The sequence below is a fragment of the Trichechus manatus genome, unplaced genomic scaffold (genome assembly GCF_000243295.1).
Source record: "Trichechus manatus latirostris isolate Lorelei unplaced genomic scaffold, TriManLat1.0 scaffold00057, whole genome shotgun sequence".
NCBI lineage: Eukaryota > Metazoa > Chordata > Mammalia > Sirenia > Trichechidae > Trichechus > Trichechus manatus.
The window spans coordinates 15,295,897-15,311,276 of NW_004443993.1; the positions used below are offsets into that span (position 1 = coordinate 15,295,897).

At 59.9% G+C, this 15,380-nt stretch overlaps 3 protein-coding genes across 3 annotated transcripts in view; 1 reads left to right on the forward strand and 2 right to left on the reverse strand.

The window, feature by feature from the left end:
* MED16 (mediator complex subunit 16) overlaps positions 1–3,820 on the forward strand; it is a 17,158-nt gene extending 13,338 nt beyond the window's left edge. Inside the window, exons 9-15 of the mRNA XM_004378690.3 lie at positions 60–266; positions 397–607; positions 793–926; positions 1,596–1,788; positions 2,125–2,341; positions 2,640–2,723; positions 3,221–3,820. Coding sequence (XP_004378747.1) covers positions 60–266; positions 397–607; positions 793–926; positions 1,596–1,788; positions 2,125–2,341; positions 2,640–2,723; positions 3,221–3,347 — 1,173 coding nt within the window. The 3' untranslated portion in view covers positions 3,348–3,820. The remainder of the gene's footprint in view (positions 1–59; positions 267–396; positions 608–792; positions 927–1,595; positions 1,789–2,124; positions 2,342–2,639; positions 2,724–3,220) is intronic.
* A 1,174-nt stretch (positions 3,821–4,994) lies between these two features.
* CFD (complement factor D) lies at positions 4,995–7,766 on the reverse strand. The gene is made up of 5 exons (XM_004378524.3): positions 7,657–7,766; positions 6,579–6,735; positions 6,334–6,478; positions 5,831–6,088; positions 4,995–5,228 (listed from the first exon to the last, which is right to left on the reverse strand). The coding sequence occupies exons 1-5, from the start codon at positions 7,712–7,714 to the stop codon at positions 5,076–5,078; spliced, it is 771 nt and encodes a 256-aa protein (XP_004378581.1). The 5' UTR covers positions 7,715–7,766; the 3' UTR covers positions 4,995–5,075.
* Positions 7,767–9,959: 2,193 nt separating this feature from the next.
* On the reverse strand, positions 9,960–12,541 carry ELANE (elastase, neutrophil expressed). The gene is made up of 5 exons (XM_004378691.2): positions 12,475–12,541; positions 11,909–12,065; positions 11,455–11,596; positions 10,529–10,759; positions 9,960–10,361 (listed from the first exon to the last, which is right to left on the reverse strand). Exons 1-5 carry the CDS (start codon positions 12,539–12,541, stop codon positions 10,161–10,163), a joined length of 798 nt encoding a protein of 265 aa, XP_004378748.1. The 3' UTR covers positions 9,960–10,160.
* Between the last annotated feature and the right edge of the window lie 2,839 nt (positions 12,542–15,380).

Consider the following 15,380-nt stretch of genomic DNA (forward strand, 5'->3'; position numbering starts at 1 on the left):
GTGCCCCCCCCCGACGGAGCCCCACTCTCCCGGGCTCACCCGTGTCCCCCCCACCCCAGCTGAACATGCTGCGCATCTCGCCCTCCATGGGCCACACGCTGGACATGAGCCTGGCCCTGCGGCACCTGCTGTTCCTGCTGGAGTACTGCATGGTGACGGGCTACGACTGGTGGGACATCCTGCTGCACGTGCAGCCCAGCATGGTGCAGAGCCTGGTGGAGAAGCTGCACGAGGAGTACACGCGCCAGAACGCCGCGCTGCAGCAGGTGACGGCCTGCCGCGTGGGCTGGGCGGGGCCTTCTGCGCGCAGGCTCCGGGAGGTGTCCTCCGCCCCTTCCTTCTCAGCGCTCCCTCGCCCGCCCTCTCACGCCGCCCGCCCACCCCGGCCACCCCCAGGTCTTGTCCACGCGGATCCTGGCCATGAAGGCCTCGCTGTGCAAGCTGTCGCCCTGCACGGTGACGCGTGTGTGCGACTATCACGCCAAGCTCTTCCTCATCGCCATCAGCTCCACGCTCAGGTCCCTGCTGCGCCCCCACTTCCTCAACACGCCTGACAAGAGCCCCGGCGATCGGCTGACCGAGATCTGCTCCAAGATCACCGACGTCGGTGGGCACCGCCCTCCCTGCCCTGCCTGCCCGTTGACCCAGCCTGTCCTCGGGGTCCCCTCACTTAGCAGGCCCAGTTGTGCTGGGTCCAGGACGGAGGGCGTGACGCTTGGGCTGGCAAGCGTATGTGTGTGTGCGTGCATGTGTGTGTGCGCGTGCAGTCTGCTGACCGCACGTCTCTCCCAGACATCGACAAGGTGATGATCAACCTCAAGACGGAGGAGTTTGTCCTGGATATGAACACGCTCCAGGCGTTGCAGCAGCTCCTGCAGTGGGTGGGCGACTTTGTCCTCTACCTGCTGGCCAGCCTGCCCAACCAGGTGTGTGCCCGCCCCTTCCTCCCAGCCCGCTCCTTCCTCCTGGCCACGCCCACTCATACCTCACCCCATCCTGTTCACCTCCCATCCTGATTTCACCCTCTTGTGCCATCCACTTCCCTTCCTGGCCTCCTCTGGCCGCGGTCTGCCCTTCCTCCCTCTAGCCCCGCCCCCTCTTCCTGGCTCCGCCGCCTCATCCTGGCCCCGCCCTTCCTCCTAGCTCTCGCCCCGCCCATCTCAGGGGATAGTGGCGCTAGGCTCCGGAGCCCCCGGCAGCAGAAGCCTGAGTCACTGGTTATTCTGCAGGAATTGGGCAGCCCAATCTTCCAGGCTGTGTGTGCTGGAGGCAGGAGGCTGGCCTGTTTCCTGTGTCTGTACCTCGAGGGCACTGACACGGGGTCGGATAGTGCTCTGCGGTGGGGCGTCCTGTGCACTGTGGGGTATTGAGCAGCATCTCACTTGATGCCAGTAGCAGTCTTCTGAGTCATGAAAACCACAAAAGTCCGTAGACATCGCACAGTGCCCCCTGGTGCACAGTTGCCCTGGGTGAGAACCCGTGGGTTAGGGGATTCCACTGACCCCCAAGAGATTCTGTCCCACAGTTATCTGACCTGAAGGCCTAGGACACTGCCCACATCTGAAAACAAGTCCCCCGGCCCCACCCTCCCTTAGGGCTCCCCGCTGCGGCCCGGCCACAGCTTCCTGCGAGACGGCACCTCACTGGGCATTCTGCGTGAGCTCATGGTTGTCATCCGCATCTGGGGCCTGCTGAAGCCCAGCTGCCTGCCCGTGTACACGGCCACCTCAGACACCCAGGACAGCATGTCTTTGCTTTTCCGCCTGCTCACCAAGCTCTGGATCTGCTGTAAGACGTTCCGTCCCCTCAGCAGAACACAAGCCCTGCTGGTACCCTCCCCCCGCCACCTCCACCAGAACATAAGCCTCCTCAGGTCAAACCAGCTCTGTCTTGGTCCTGTTGTTTCCCTGGTGCCCAGCTTGGGTCCAGCACGTAATGGGCCTCGTCAGACGTCAGCCGTCACCAGGCTCTGCCCCGGCGTGCTGGCGTCTCCCAAGCTCACTCAGGGATTTTTAAATCAAGGTCACCTCGGCAGAGCTGGGACTGGACCTGGTAGTGTGTGAGCGGGCAGTGCAATGGGCAGAGCCATGAGCACGGTCTCCCCACCGCCTCCTTTCCCCACAGGCCGCGATGAGGGTCCCACCAGTGAGCCGGATGAGGCGCTGGTGGATGAGTGCTGCCTGCTGCCCAGCCAGCTGCTCATCCCCAGCCTGGACTGGCTGCCTGTCAGTGACGGTCTCATCAGCCGCCTGCAGCCCAAGCAGCCCCTAAGGCTGCAGTTCGGCCGGGCGCCCACTCTGCCGGGCAGCGCCGCCGCCTCCCAGCTCGACAGCCTTGCCAGGTGTGCCACCCTGCCTCGGGGCCTTGAGCAGCTCTTCTTTTCGGGACCTGCCTTGCCTTTCTCTTAGAAGGACACTTGTTATTGCATCAGGGCCCACTCTAGTGAAACCTGATTTAACTAACTACGCATGGTCTTTTTGCTGATGGATTGGTCTCTGTGTGGGGCTTTGGGGACACACTGGGTGCCCCCAAGATGGACGTGCCCCCAGGAACACCTGCCCGCTGTGGACAGACATCCTGCCCAGGCCCAGCCCACAGTGGCCACAGCCTCCCTCACGCTCTCCCGTCTGTCCACCCAGGGCACCAGGCCAGCCCAAGATCGACCACCTCCGCCGGCTGCACCTGGGGGCTTACCCCACTGAGGAGTGCAAGACCTGTACCAGGTGAGCCCCCACCTGCACCAGGTGAGCCCCCACCTACGCAGACCCTCCCCACCAGTGCTCCCGCCTCTTTGCATCCAGTCCTCCATCACTGGCTCTTGGCAGACGTGGCCCCACTTGCCACAGAATGACCCCAGGAAGCCGAGGGCCGGAGAGGCCACATGATTGCCAGGGTCATACTGCGAGTGCGTGGCTGTGCCAGGACTTAGACGCCCAGTCACGTCTTCATACCTTTGGGGAGGCTAGGGACAGACACCTCATGGAGGGATGAACCCTCAGTGGGACCAGGAGGACAGGGTCAGCTCAGGGTGGCAGGTGGTGCAGGAAACAGCATCCTTGGTGGGGGAACAGCATGTGTAAAGGTCCTGTGGTGGGAAGGCCATCAAGCAGGAGCATGGTGGTGTGGGCTCAAGGGATGGCGGGTGGGAGCATGCTGAGTGCAGGGACAGTGGGGGCACCCTACGGACCCACCATCCCCTGTCTGCCGGCCCTGCCTGCAGGTGTGGCTGCGTGACCATGCTCAGATCACCAAACAAGACGACGGCCGTGAAGCAGTGGGAGCAGCGCTGGATCAAGAACTGCCTGTGCGGAGGGCTCTGGAGGCGCATGCCGCTCAGCTGCCCCTGACGTGCGTCCAGGGGCTCGGCGCCTGGCCCTGTGGTTTCCTGGTGGATGTTAACAAAGGCAGCGTCCTCTCTCTACTCCGTGCCTGTGACGGGCTACTCCACACGCTGTGAGCACCTGCCAGCCTGTGACGAGATAACCTGGCCTCCAAGGTGGCTGTCGAGCCACGTGAGGTCCGGCGCCTCCATAACTGGGCAGAGCAAGTGAGGACACAGAGGCTGTGATTGGCATCCGATTGATGTGAGCCTCGAGATTTCTCCATGACCTGCGGCACTTGAACCCGGGAGGCAGCCACCCCGCCCGGTGCAAGGGTCAGCTCAGAGGGTCGGGACTGGCTGGGTGTCTCATTTCAGTGAGCCCAGGTGACACTGGCCAGGACACCTGCCACCTGTAGCTGGTGGTGCCAGGGCTGCCCCACCATGTGGTTCTGAGACTTGGCAGGCTGGGCTGGGAAGGGGTGGCCCAATAAACCGTCCCCACGAGCCTGTGTTGGTTTCACTGGCGCCGCCCCTCTGCGGAGCACCCACTGTGCACCCTGCACCCCCTCAGCCCTCCTCTGGTCACAGCGGGCAGGCCTTTGACACCTCTGCGCCCGTCTCTGCCTCTCTACCCCACACACACTGTCCGTGAGTCCCCCCCTCATTTCTGGCAGCTCAGCCCCTTTCTCAGGGGTCCTGCCTTCAGCCAGCAGCAAGCACTCTGACCATTACGGCTGAGGGGCCCCGCCAGCTGGGTGGTAATTGGTTTCTTGTTTTCTTGTTTTCTTTCTTAAAGGCACCATGGGAGGGAGGGCGGGCAGGCCAGGCGCCCTGCAGGGTGAGCACTGAGCCCGGGACGCCTGTCCTCACAGCACGAAGCAGCACCACTGGGCAGCAGCAGGGCTCAGGAGCCCAGTGGGGCACGTGACTTCCTCTCTCAGACCCTCAGTGTCCTTTTTGACAGGAAGGGGGCCGTGAGCCCTCCTCATGGGCCAGGCTTCACGCCTGGTGCCTAGTAGGTGTTGAGCCTCAACGTCCAGAGGGCACTTTCAGCCTGGACTGTACCCTCTGTCACCTCCCTGTCACTCCCTGAGGGGTAAACTGAGGCCTACCGTCCTCTTTCATTCTGTTTTATTTAAATTTGGAAGCACTGGGGATGGCATGCTCTGGCTTTGAATCCCGGCTTTGCTACAAGCTGCGTGAGCTCGGGTGTCACACGGCCTCCCTGAGTCTCCAGTTTACGTGTCTGGGAAATGGGCCGTAAGAGCGGACAGCAGAGGGTCTTTGCACCTCTGTCTCAGGCCAGAGCAGTGTCTTGCACACAGTAGGCCTTCAGGTGCCACTTGGGACATTAACCTGACCAAGAGAGGATAGCCGTGGGGACACCCCCCATGCAATCCCCTCCCTGTACCTCGAGTTCCTTCCCCACCTTCCAGAGAAGAATAAGGGCGCCGCCGTGTGGCCGAAGCGGGGAACGACACCTGGCAGCTTTGGGCCCTGATTGGAGGCATTTGTTCCGTGGGCTTTTGTCCCTGCAGGCCCTTCCTCCCGGAGCTGTGTTTCACGCTGTATTCTCAGCGCAAGCGCTTTATCTTTATCTGTGGGTACCCGCCTCCCCCACCTTCCGTCGGGGTACCCGCATGCAGTGAGCGCTCAATAAAGGCAGACTGGATGCAGGGCTGAATAACTTTATTGCTGAGTCCCCCACAACCGTGGTGACTGCTGACCCCACCCCGGGTCCTCTTCAGGCGACCTAGCCCTCGGCCATGACGCCATCGATCCAGGCCACGTAGCTCGCTGTGCGAGTGTAGATCCCGGGCTTCTTGCGGTTGCCGCAGACGCGCAAGCCAGAGGTGACCACGCCCTCGGCCACGCCCCCGCACACCAGCGGACCCCCGGAGTCACCCTGCGTCGGGTGGGGCCGTGAGTGGTGGGCTGCCACACCTGCCACATTCCCAGCCCCTTTTCCAAAGTCCAAGCCCCTCTTTCTGCTCTAGACCCTCCTTCTTACCTGTCTCCTCCCCCCCCGACACCCGCCAGAAACCACCAGCCAGCCCCCTGCAATTCAGCTCTTCTCTGGCCCCAGTCTGGTTCCTGGCCGGCCAACCTCTCAGGCCTCGCCCCTTTCTTTCAAATCCCCGCCCACGAAAGCAGGCTCCGCCCCATCTTAGCCCCCGCCCCTTTGACTCTAAGTCCACCTCTTCCTTCTCAGACCTCCACTTTGGTCTTTGTCCCAGGGCCTGTCCCCTTCTTAGCCAGTCTGCAAACCCCGCCCTGTCCCAGACTCCACCCCTCCTGGCCCCTACTCCCCTCAGACCCTGCCCATTTCTGCCCTTCCCCATCTCCTTTAGACCCCGCCCACCACGTGCCCCGCCCCTCTAGGCCCCGCCCGCCTCCATGCCCCACCCTCCTGGCCCTGCCCCGTCTCTCTAGACCCCGCCCCAAGTGTCCCGCCCCGTTTCAGGCCCCGCCCACTCCCGCGTCCCGCCCTTCAGGCCCCGCCCTAACCTTGCAGCTGTCTCGGCTTTTGCTCTCCGCGCACATCATGCGCTCAGTGATGGCTCCGTCGTGGTAGGTGCGCAGGTTGCAGGTGGCACGGTCGAGCACGGGCACCGACACGTACTGCAGGCGGTCGGGCCGGCGGCCGGTGTGCCTGACCACGCCCCAGCCGGCCACTTCGCAGAGCGTGCCGGGCGCCACGTCGCGGTCCTCGCGCTGCCAAGTCAGGGGGCGCACGGCGGGGCCCAGCACGGCCTTCTCGGATAGCTTGGGGGGACAGAGGCGAGAGTCAGGGCGGGGAGGGTGTGGCAGGGTGGTGTGCAGCAAGAAGGACTGAGGCTAGACTCCGTGGGACTGGCGGGGCAACAGGAGGACGTGGGTCCCAGCTGCCGTAAGAGGGTCTGAGGCTAATCTTGGTGGGACTGGAGGTGGAACAGGCAGGAGTGGGACCAGGGAAGGGGATCAGCTCTCGGTGCAGCAGGAGGGACTGCGGCAATACTCAGCTAGCTGACCTGCAGCAGGAGGAGGTCGTGGTCGATGGTCTCGGGCCGGCTGTCCGGGTGGGGCACCGCGCGGCGCACATCGTACAGGCGCTTGGAGGGCTCAGGCTGCGACAGGGAGTGCGCGCCCAGGAGCACCTGCACCTTCCCGCCGGCCCTGGGGGCGGGCGGGGTCCACAGTCAGAGCCCTGGACCCCTCCCTACCCCCAGCACCGCTCCCCCGCGCCTTGCCCCCGTCCGAGGCCCGGGCCACTCACGCATCCTCTAGGCAGTGCGCTGCGCTCAGCACCCATTGCTCGGCCACCAGGAAGCCGCCGCACACGTGCGCGCCGTTCACCTGCACCGACGCCATGTAGGGCCGCGCGTGGGGCTCGGCCTCCCTGCCCCCTAGGATCCGACCCCTGGGCTGTGCAGCTGCGGGTGGGCGACAGGGCATTGAGGACTGCAGGGAGAACTGCGAACCTTGGGGACCTGGGTCCAGCCTGAAGCCCAGCCCTCAGACACCCAGCCTGCTCCATCATTGCTATCCTCCCACCCAGGGTGGCAAACTCAGATTCCTGGGATCCAGGCAGGAATGCATGAGAAGACAGAAGATAGCGAGTGGTGGGGCCTGGGGCAAATGCCAGCCTTGCACGCATTGCCACACTGCTCCAAATTAAACCTAAGAAAAATGGGGCTGGCCAAACTAAATGGTCCTGCCAGCCTGGTTAGGTTGGCGGGCCACCAGTTTTCAACTGTAAAATTTCAGATTCTTGACTCCACTATGGGGAGAGCTGAGACTCTGGAAGACTCAGGTTTCCGCAGAGAAATTCTGAGAATTCCCTGGCTTTTAGAACCGCTAAGGAACCCTGGGGAGCCCTGGTGGCACAGTGGGTAAGAGCTCGGCTGCTAACCAAAAGGTCAGCCGTTCAAATCCACCAGGCACTCCTTGGGAATGCTATGGGGCAACTCTACTCTGTCCTATAGGGCTACTGTGAGTCAGCACCGACTCAACAGCAACGGGTTTGCTTTTTTTGGCAAGGAGCCCTGGTGGTGCAATGGCTAAACGCTCAGCTGCTAGGTGAAAGATCAGCGGTGCCAGTTTATCAGTGGCTCCATTTCCAGGGGAAAAGACCTGGCGATTTGCTCAGGTAAAGGTTACAGCCTAGGAAGCCCTATGTGGCAGTTCTACTCTGTCATATGGGGGTGCTAAGAGTCAGAATTGACTCAGCGGCACACAACAACATTCACACGGACTCTCCCCCCTACACACTGCTGCATGCCTGGTGGGGCGGGGGACGGTCCTGTTTGGCTGACCCTCCTAAGGCTGAGGACCCCAGGCCCAGGTCCACTCACCACACACTGCGGCTCCGAGGAGTGCCAGAGCCACCAGGCGCACAGCGGTGTCCACCATGTTGCTGCTGTGTCTACGCCACTGACCAGGCGGGGCCCTGGGGGGGCTTTTATGAGGGCGGAGGGGGGCGGGTGGCTTTCACAGGCCCCATCTGCTCAGTGGGCAGCGGCCCAGCTGCAGAAAGGGGAACACCGCTTCTTCCCTCTTCAGCTACCTCCTTTAAGACTTTGCACCAAGAGTAGACTAGGGGTCCCTTCCCCTCTGTGAGCCTGGCCCACACTGTCCCTGAGAAAGGGCAGCCCCTCAGGATGGGGAGGGGGCAGAGAGGAGGGCTGAGCCCCCACCCCACTCTCTCCACCCAGCCCTCAAGCGTCCCATCCTTCCAGCCCGGAGCTTTCACAGCTACAGCTGGAACACACACTTTGTAAACAATCCACTTCCTCATCTTTCTGCCCCTCCTTGCTTTTTCTTCCTTCTCCTACTTGGGGAGGAGATGGTGTGGGGGTGGGAGATGGTCACCTGACACCCTTGTCCCTGCAGGCTCTGAGGCCTGAGGCACCAACAAGTAGAATGTCAGAAAGATGGTGTGTAGGGGCAACCAGACGCCAGGGACAGAAAATCAAAGTCAAGCTGGGTGGAGCCTTCAGCAAGGGGAATTTAAATGCACAGTTTAGGGGTATCTGCCTCTAGGTATGGCTTGATCCAGCTCCCTGAATAATGTCAGAGCTCTGCCTCTGGCTTCTCCTTTCATCCTTGATGATTTCTCTCCTCACCAGCCTCCGCTCTTGTGACTTTGGGAGCCCCACACTCACCCTAGAGGCTCAGCAGCCCCCTCCCAAAGTAAAGGCCTCATTCTCCATCACTCTAGCCAAAGTCTCAGGGCTGCCTCTCATTGGCTGAGCTTGAACCACACGCTCTCTTCCAAACCAATCACTGTGGGCAGGAGATGGGCATGTTCTGATTGGCCAAGCCTGGGTCACATGGCCCTCTGTAGGTGGAGATGGTGGGTCAAGCCTTCTTGATGGAGGTGCTGGGACAGAAGTGGGTGGGTGTCATGTCTACCTATGTGAGAACAGCCACATATTTTCCCCTCTGCTTCATTTCTCTGCCCAGTGAACTATTTCATACATACAGGAAAGAATAGAAAGTAATGCAAGAAATGTGATTTGTTTGATCTGAACAGTTTCCTGGAGCCCTGGTGGCGCAGTGGTTAGAGCTACAGCTGCTAACCAAAAGGTCGGCAGTTCAAATCCACCAGCCACTCCTTAGAAATGCTGTGGGGAAGTTCTACTCTATCCTAGAGGGTCACTATGAGTCAGAATCGACTCAACAGCAACGTTTTTTTGTTTTTTAAAAAAAACATTCCTTATTAAAATCAGAAATGCTGAGCAAAAGCCTGTTAGGATGTGGAGTCCAGCTTATGTAAGAGGAAGAATGTTTGAGATAGCAACAAAATTTGGAAACGCAGCAAGGAGGTCAGTAAATAACCCTGACCTTCCTCCAGAGGCTGGGCTGCCTAGGAAGATCGCCAGGGTGTACTATGAAGAGAAAAAAGCAATCACTGGGCAGTGGGCGCCCCTCTGAGCAGCTGGCACTCTGGCAGAAGTGTGACGAGGGGAGCTATCTCGGGGAAGCTGTGGGAAGGGCAGCTCAGGGAGATGAACCAGCATATGGGCAAAGGCACAGAGGTGGGAGCCAGCCCAGCTGGTGAGTTCCAGTGGGACAGAGGGAGGGGCGGTTTATTCAGAGTTCATAGGAGGACGTGATCTGTCTTATTTATCTGCTGGTTTGGGTAACTGTCCTCCCCCATCAGACTGTGAGCCACACCAATGGTAGAGGCTGTGTCTGTCACGACCCCCACCTGTGGACGGAGACGGGTCCTTCCCAGGCTCAGGAGGGCAGACGAGGGCCTGGGCCAATCCCTTCTCCAGGGTCACTGCCTCGGACCTGCCCTCCATTAGGGCTGGGGGTTGCGTTGGGAAATATCTGTTCTGCCCCCAGTTGTCAGAGGGGAAACTGAGGCTGGGGCAGTGTGTGTGTTGTGGGGGGCTTGTCTGCATCACCTAGTGAGGACAAGGCAGGCCTGGGACCCAAACCCCTGGCTGAGTCCTTCCCAGACAGCAGCTCACTCCTTCCCACGAGGAAACTGAGGCTCAGAGAGGCAGCAAGCAACTCACCCTGAGTCACAGAGCTGGGACTCAAAACCAAACCTGGGAACCACTAAACCCAGGCTCCTCACCCGGGCTTTGCACCAGAATGGTATCCGGCAGCCTCTGGTGGAGGGCGGAGAAGGGGATCTCACTTCTTGCTCCAATGCCCTGACTTTGCCGCCACCTAGTGGTAGCGTACTCTCCTTGTCCAAAGACACCCTCCTGACCACTTTCAACAGCCAATTGCACAGCCAACAAACTCCCAGACATGGTCTACAAAACAAAGAGGATTTTTATCGTGCCAGTGGATAACGCAGCCGTGAGCAGGTGAGGTGCGATGACTGGGGGAGTTCCTCTTAGGGGGTCCTGTTCGTGGCGTCCCTAGGGTAGGGAGGGGACCGGTCATCATGGCGGCGGATGATGCTGTCGATCCAGTTTGCAAACTGTGCCACAGCGGCAAAGAAGTCTGGGTAGATCCCAGAGCCGCAGCCTCCCTGGATGAAGGAGTCGATGCCCTGGACCACTCCATTGCAGATCAGGGGGCTGCCGGAGTCCCCCTGTGGAGGCAGACAAGGTCAGGAGGCTGCACTGCGAGGCCTGCTGCCCACCTGCCACCCTTGAGGGTACAGTAAGTCCTTCCTGGAGTCTGCCCGCAGTCCCTGTTGCTGCAGCCTGGGCCAGGAGGAGGGTGGGGAGCACTGAGTGGAGAGGGCAGGGTACGTACAAAGCAGATGCCAGCCCGCCGGCCACGCACTAGAGTGCACACGTTGGAGCGGCGGCAGCGAGAGGTCACCACGGTCACATTGAGCTGCTGCAGGACACTAGGTAGTGGCCTGTTCATGCCCAGCCGGCCCCAGCCCATGGCCAGGCACTGCACCCCATTACCCACGCCACGGCCTTGGGCGGGCAGCCGGGCCACTTGCACGTTCACATTGAGGGTGGCCGTCCCGTTGAGCTGCAGGGGCAGGACAGACCAACGGCAGGTCACCCAGGACAGAGGGCAGTGACCGTCCCCACTCCGTGCCTCAGTTTCCCAACTGAAGCCCCAACCCAAAGGTGGATTCTGAGGTCTCGTGGAGCAGGCCACCCACCCTGCAGGCTGTTCCCCATCCTAAGCCTCCGTTTCCCCATCTGTGAAGAAGGAGCAACCACAGCGGCTTGGGGCATGGTTGGGAGGGGGCGTGGCCTGACCTTGAGCGACTGACAACAAAATCCTTGATCTACGACATTGTCAGAGAAGAATCACCACTTTTTAGCCTGGGGTGGGGTTTCTGCCGTGAGCCTCCTACCCCCCGACAGCGGGGAGTTTTACCCCACTTTGCAGAGGTAGGGACCGTCCCTGCCCACGGCCGCAGGGCCAGTGGGTGAAGGGCCCACGCAGTAACAACAGCAGCCTCATTTCTGGACAACTCGCGGTATCATCTCCTTTAATCCTCTGGATAGACGATGGGATGGGTTCTTATTTCCCCGTTTTACAGAGGAGGGGTCTGAGGCACACAGAGGGGGTGACCTTCCTGGTTAGAGCCTGGATTCCACCTCAGGTCTGCCGCTGAGGGCCCCACAACCTGGCCCAAGGTGTCCCACACCTTCTCGCCCCTTCTCCACCTGCCCCTGCCGGCTCCTGCCGCCACACCCCGCCCGGCCTGGCACCTGGAGGATCACGATGTCGTTCTGCAGGCTTATGGGGTCAAAGCCGTTCTCAAAGACCCTCTGGACGGCAAATATCTGCCGTGTGCGCTCAGGCCGACGCAGATTGTGGGCCCCCAGCACTACCTGTATCGACCGGAAGTTTCTACGGGCGAGGAAGGGGATGGGCGGTGATTCGGGTGGTCCCAGGAGCTCAGCGTGGCCCCAGGAGCCCCACCTCCGTGTCCTCCCGCGCCCCTTTGGGTCTAAGGAGGGGGTGCACCGACGGGGGCCTGGGCTAGAGGAGAGGGGGAAGGGTCGCGCACGTGGCCGGGGGGCGGGGCCGGCCGCTCCCGCACGCTCACCTCGACCACGTGGGGAGCGCACACAGACCCAGGGCCCCGGCCTCACCCCTCCAGTTTTACAGACGTGGGGGCCGAGGCTTCCGGGAGGGGAAACAGCCCTCCAGGGGACTCACAAGTCATTCACACAGTGAGCCGCAGACATGACGAAGCTTCGGGTGATGAGAGTGGCCCCGCAGAAGTGGCCCCCGCGCCGCTGCAGGGACACCATGAAAGGCCAGGCATGGGGCTGGGCTGGCCGGCCGCCCACGATCTCTGAGGCCAGAGCGGGGCCTGAGGACACACGGTGGGAGGCGTGAGCCCCGGCCAAGGATGCCCTGCCCAGCTCCTTGAACCCCAGCCGGGAATCCCACCCATTTCCTGGATGAGGAAACTGAGGCACAGAGAGGTGAATGAGCCTGCCCAAGGTCCCCCTGTCCAAGGCACAGCGGGATCCAGACTTGAACCCTGCTGCTGAGCCCCAGAGGGTACCTTCCGACCCTAGGGTTCAAACCCTGGCTTTGGGCCCCCATGCCGTGCCCTGGCCACTCGGAACCTCAGGCTCCTCTTCTGTACAACGAAGCTCATCATCCCAGCCGTCTCCTCTCACGAGGATGAGGGTTCACTTGGATCGAGCTCAAAGTGAGGATGTGGGGAACAGCACCTAGGGACAGACGGGTGGACGGACCCGCACCCCACTCACCGCCCAGCAGCACGGCCAGTAGAAGGGGGGTGAGCGCTGGGCTGGAGGGTTGGCGGCTGTGAGTCATGGTCGGGCGGGGAGTCTGGGTCTCTGCCCCTACTGCCCCACCAGTCCCTTTTATGGCCCCGCTGTGGGAGGCCGTTGTGGTTGCCCCAGAGTGGGACTGGGCCTCCCCACTTCCTCTCCCCACTCCCGGGGGGCCGCAGAGGACAAGGGGGTGATAGACAGAGTGGGGTGGGGGTGCAAGAGGCTGGGGCAGCCTGAGTAGAACCACCAGATAAAATTCAGGATGCCCAATTAAGTTCAAATTTCACATAAACAATTACTTTTTGAGTATGAGTATGTTCCAAATGTGGCACAGGCTTTACGCATACTATAAAATTGTTGTTGATAGGTGCCATTGAGTCAGTTCCCACTCACAGTGACCCCGTGTACAACAGAATAAAACACTGCCCGGTCCTGCGCCGTCCTCACAATCATTGCTACCCTTAAGCCCATTGATGCCCCACTGTGTCAATCCATCTCTCGGAAGGTCTTCCTCTTTTTGGCTGACCCTCCACTTTACCAAGCATGATGTCCTTCTCCAGGGACTGGTCCCTCCTATAAAATTAGTCATTGTTTATCTGACATTCAAAGTTAATTGGGCATCCTGTATTTTTGCTAAACCTTGTCACCCTCCGCCCGAGGGAGCCTGGCCAGGTGCACCCCTGTGCCTCAGTTTACCTGGGGCACTATAATAATGACAATAGCAGGTAACCATGTTGAGAGTTCACGGTATGCCTGGAGCTACCCTGACATTTCACAGGGTCAGCAGGGAAACTGAGGCACAGACAGTCCCCCATGAGTTGCCCGCCCAGCAACGTAGTGAGAGAACCAGAATTTGAACCTAGCCCCCAGGGGTCACAGCTGGTCGGTGATTTGAGGCTGACCCTGGGTCCTGGCTTTGCTGCCCTCCACTTGAGCCTCCAGGCTCCCTCTCAAAGCCTGGCCTTCCAACCTTTATTTGATTATTGCTTATGACAGGGAACTTGCTCCCACTCGGGGGTCCCATCAGTCTCTGGATGCCAGCAGAGGTTCAGGGAAGGGACTCCGTCCCACCCCTGCCTTGCTGAACTTCGATGAGCCCCCTCCCCACCCGAGGCTGTGGTCTGGCTGGTCTGCCTGGCGCGGGGGCTGGAGAAAGGGGCCGAGGCTGGAGAGGGGCTGTGGGTCTCCATCAAGTTTGAGAGCTTAGACCCGGCACTATGGAGTAAGCCCAGCCAGAGCAACGGGACGTGGTCCCTCAGGGCCCAGCCCCAGCCCCAGCGCCAGCCCCAGCGCCAGCCCCCAGCCCCTGCTTCCTCTTCCCACCTCCCCCAGGATTCTCCAGCTGCAACGGCTGCAGCCAAGGATGTCGCAAGACACAACGTCCCCTGGCGCTGGGACAAGCTCAGGGGAGGGAGCCAACGGGCCCGTCTCTGGGGTGGGCAGGGTGGGGGAGCCTGGGCCCACATGGGGTCCTGTTTGTCCCTGGGCCCCCCTCACTATGTGACCACAGGCAGGTGAATCCCCAGGACTCTTCAGCAAGGACCTAGCACACAGCAGGTGCTCAGTTAATGTCTGTTCTTTATCTTCTGCTTGATCAGACACACACTGACCAGTCCTGCCTCCTCCTCCCCTCCTTGGTGGGGTCCCCACCCTGCCTTAAAGTTACCATAGAGCACTTAGTAGGCACCTGCTGTATACACAGTCCTGTTTCAAGTCTAGGGACGGTGGATGGGGAGACAATGGAGAACACCATGTCTTTTGGGGGAGTTTGGCCCAGGCAGGGAGACTGGACTTAACCAAGGCTGCATCTGTTGAGTGCCTCCGGTATACCGCGTTAACACACCCCAATGGTAGCTAGTTTGCAACGGTCAAGAAATCAAAAGACGCATCGCGTTGGGCAAATCTGCTGCAAAAGATGTCTTAAAAGTGTCAAAAAGCAAAGATGTCATCTTGAAGACTAAGGTGTGCCTGACCCAAGCCATGGTATTTTCAGGCACCTCATATGCATGCAAAAGCTGGACGATGAATAAGGAAGACCGAAGAAGAATTGACGCCTTTGAATTGTGGTGTAGGAGAAGAATATCAAATATACCATGGGCTGCTAAAAGAACAAACAAATTTGTCTTGGAAGAAGTACAGCCAGAATTCTCCTTAGGAGCAAGGATGGTGAGACTTTGTCTCACATACTTTGGACATGTTGTCAGGAGGGACCAGTTCCTGGAGAAGGACATCATGCTTGGTAAAATAGGGGTTCAGTGAAAAAGAGGAAGACCCTCAACGAAATGGATTGACACAGTGGCTGCAACAGTGGGCTCAAGCATAACAATTATGCGGATGGCGCAGGACCGGGCAGTGTTACATTCTGTTGTACACAGGGTCGCTATGAGTCAGAACCGACTGGATGGCACTTAGTTAGGGGTAGTTAGGGGTGTCAACTCTGGCTTCATATCCCGGCCTGTTGCCGCCTGCCTGCTGCGTAACTTCACGCCACTGACTTAACCCCTCTGTGCCTCAGTTTCCTCGTCTGCAAAATCGAAGTTATAACAGGCTCCATCTCGTAGGATTAAACAAAGTGACATTTGTAAAGTGCTTAGATAAGAAAGTCCTGTCTCTGAGGATTTGTTAACCATTCACTGTCTCGTGGAAGGGGGGACAGTGGTTTACCTTGGAGGGTATAGACTGGGAGGGGCACGCGGGGGCTTTTTTTCAAATCAAACATGTAAAAAATTGTTTGTTTTTTGTTTATTTTTTCCCATACAAAAATGTATACATACATTGTTATGTGATTCTAATTGCTCTCCCCTTACTGTGACAGCACACTCCTCCTTCTACCCCTGGTTCCCCATGTCCATTCAACCAGCTCCTAACCCTCTCTGCCT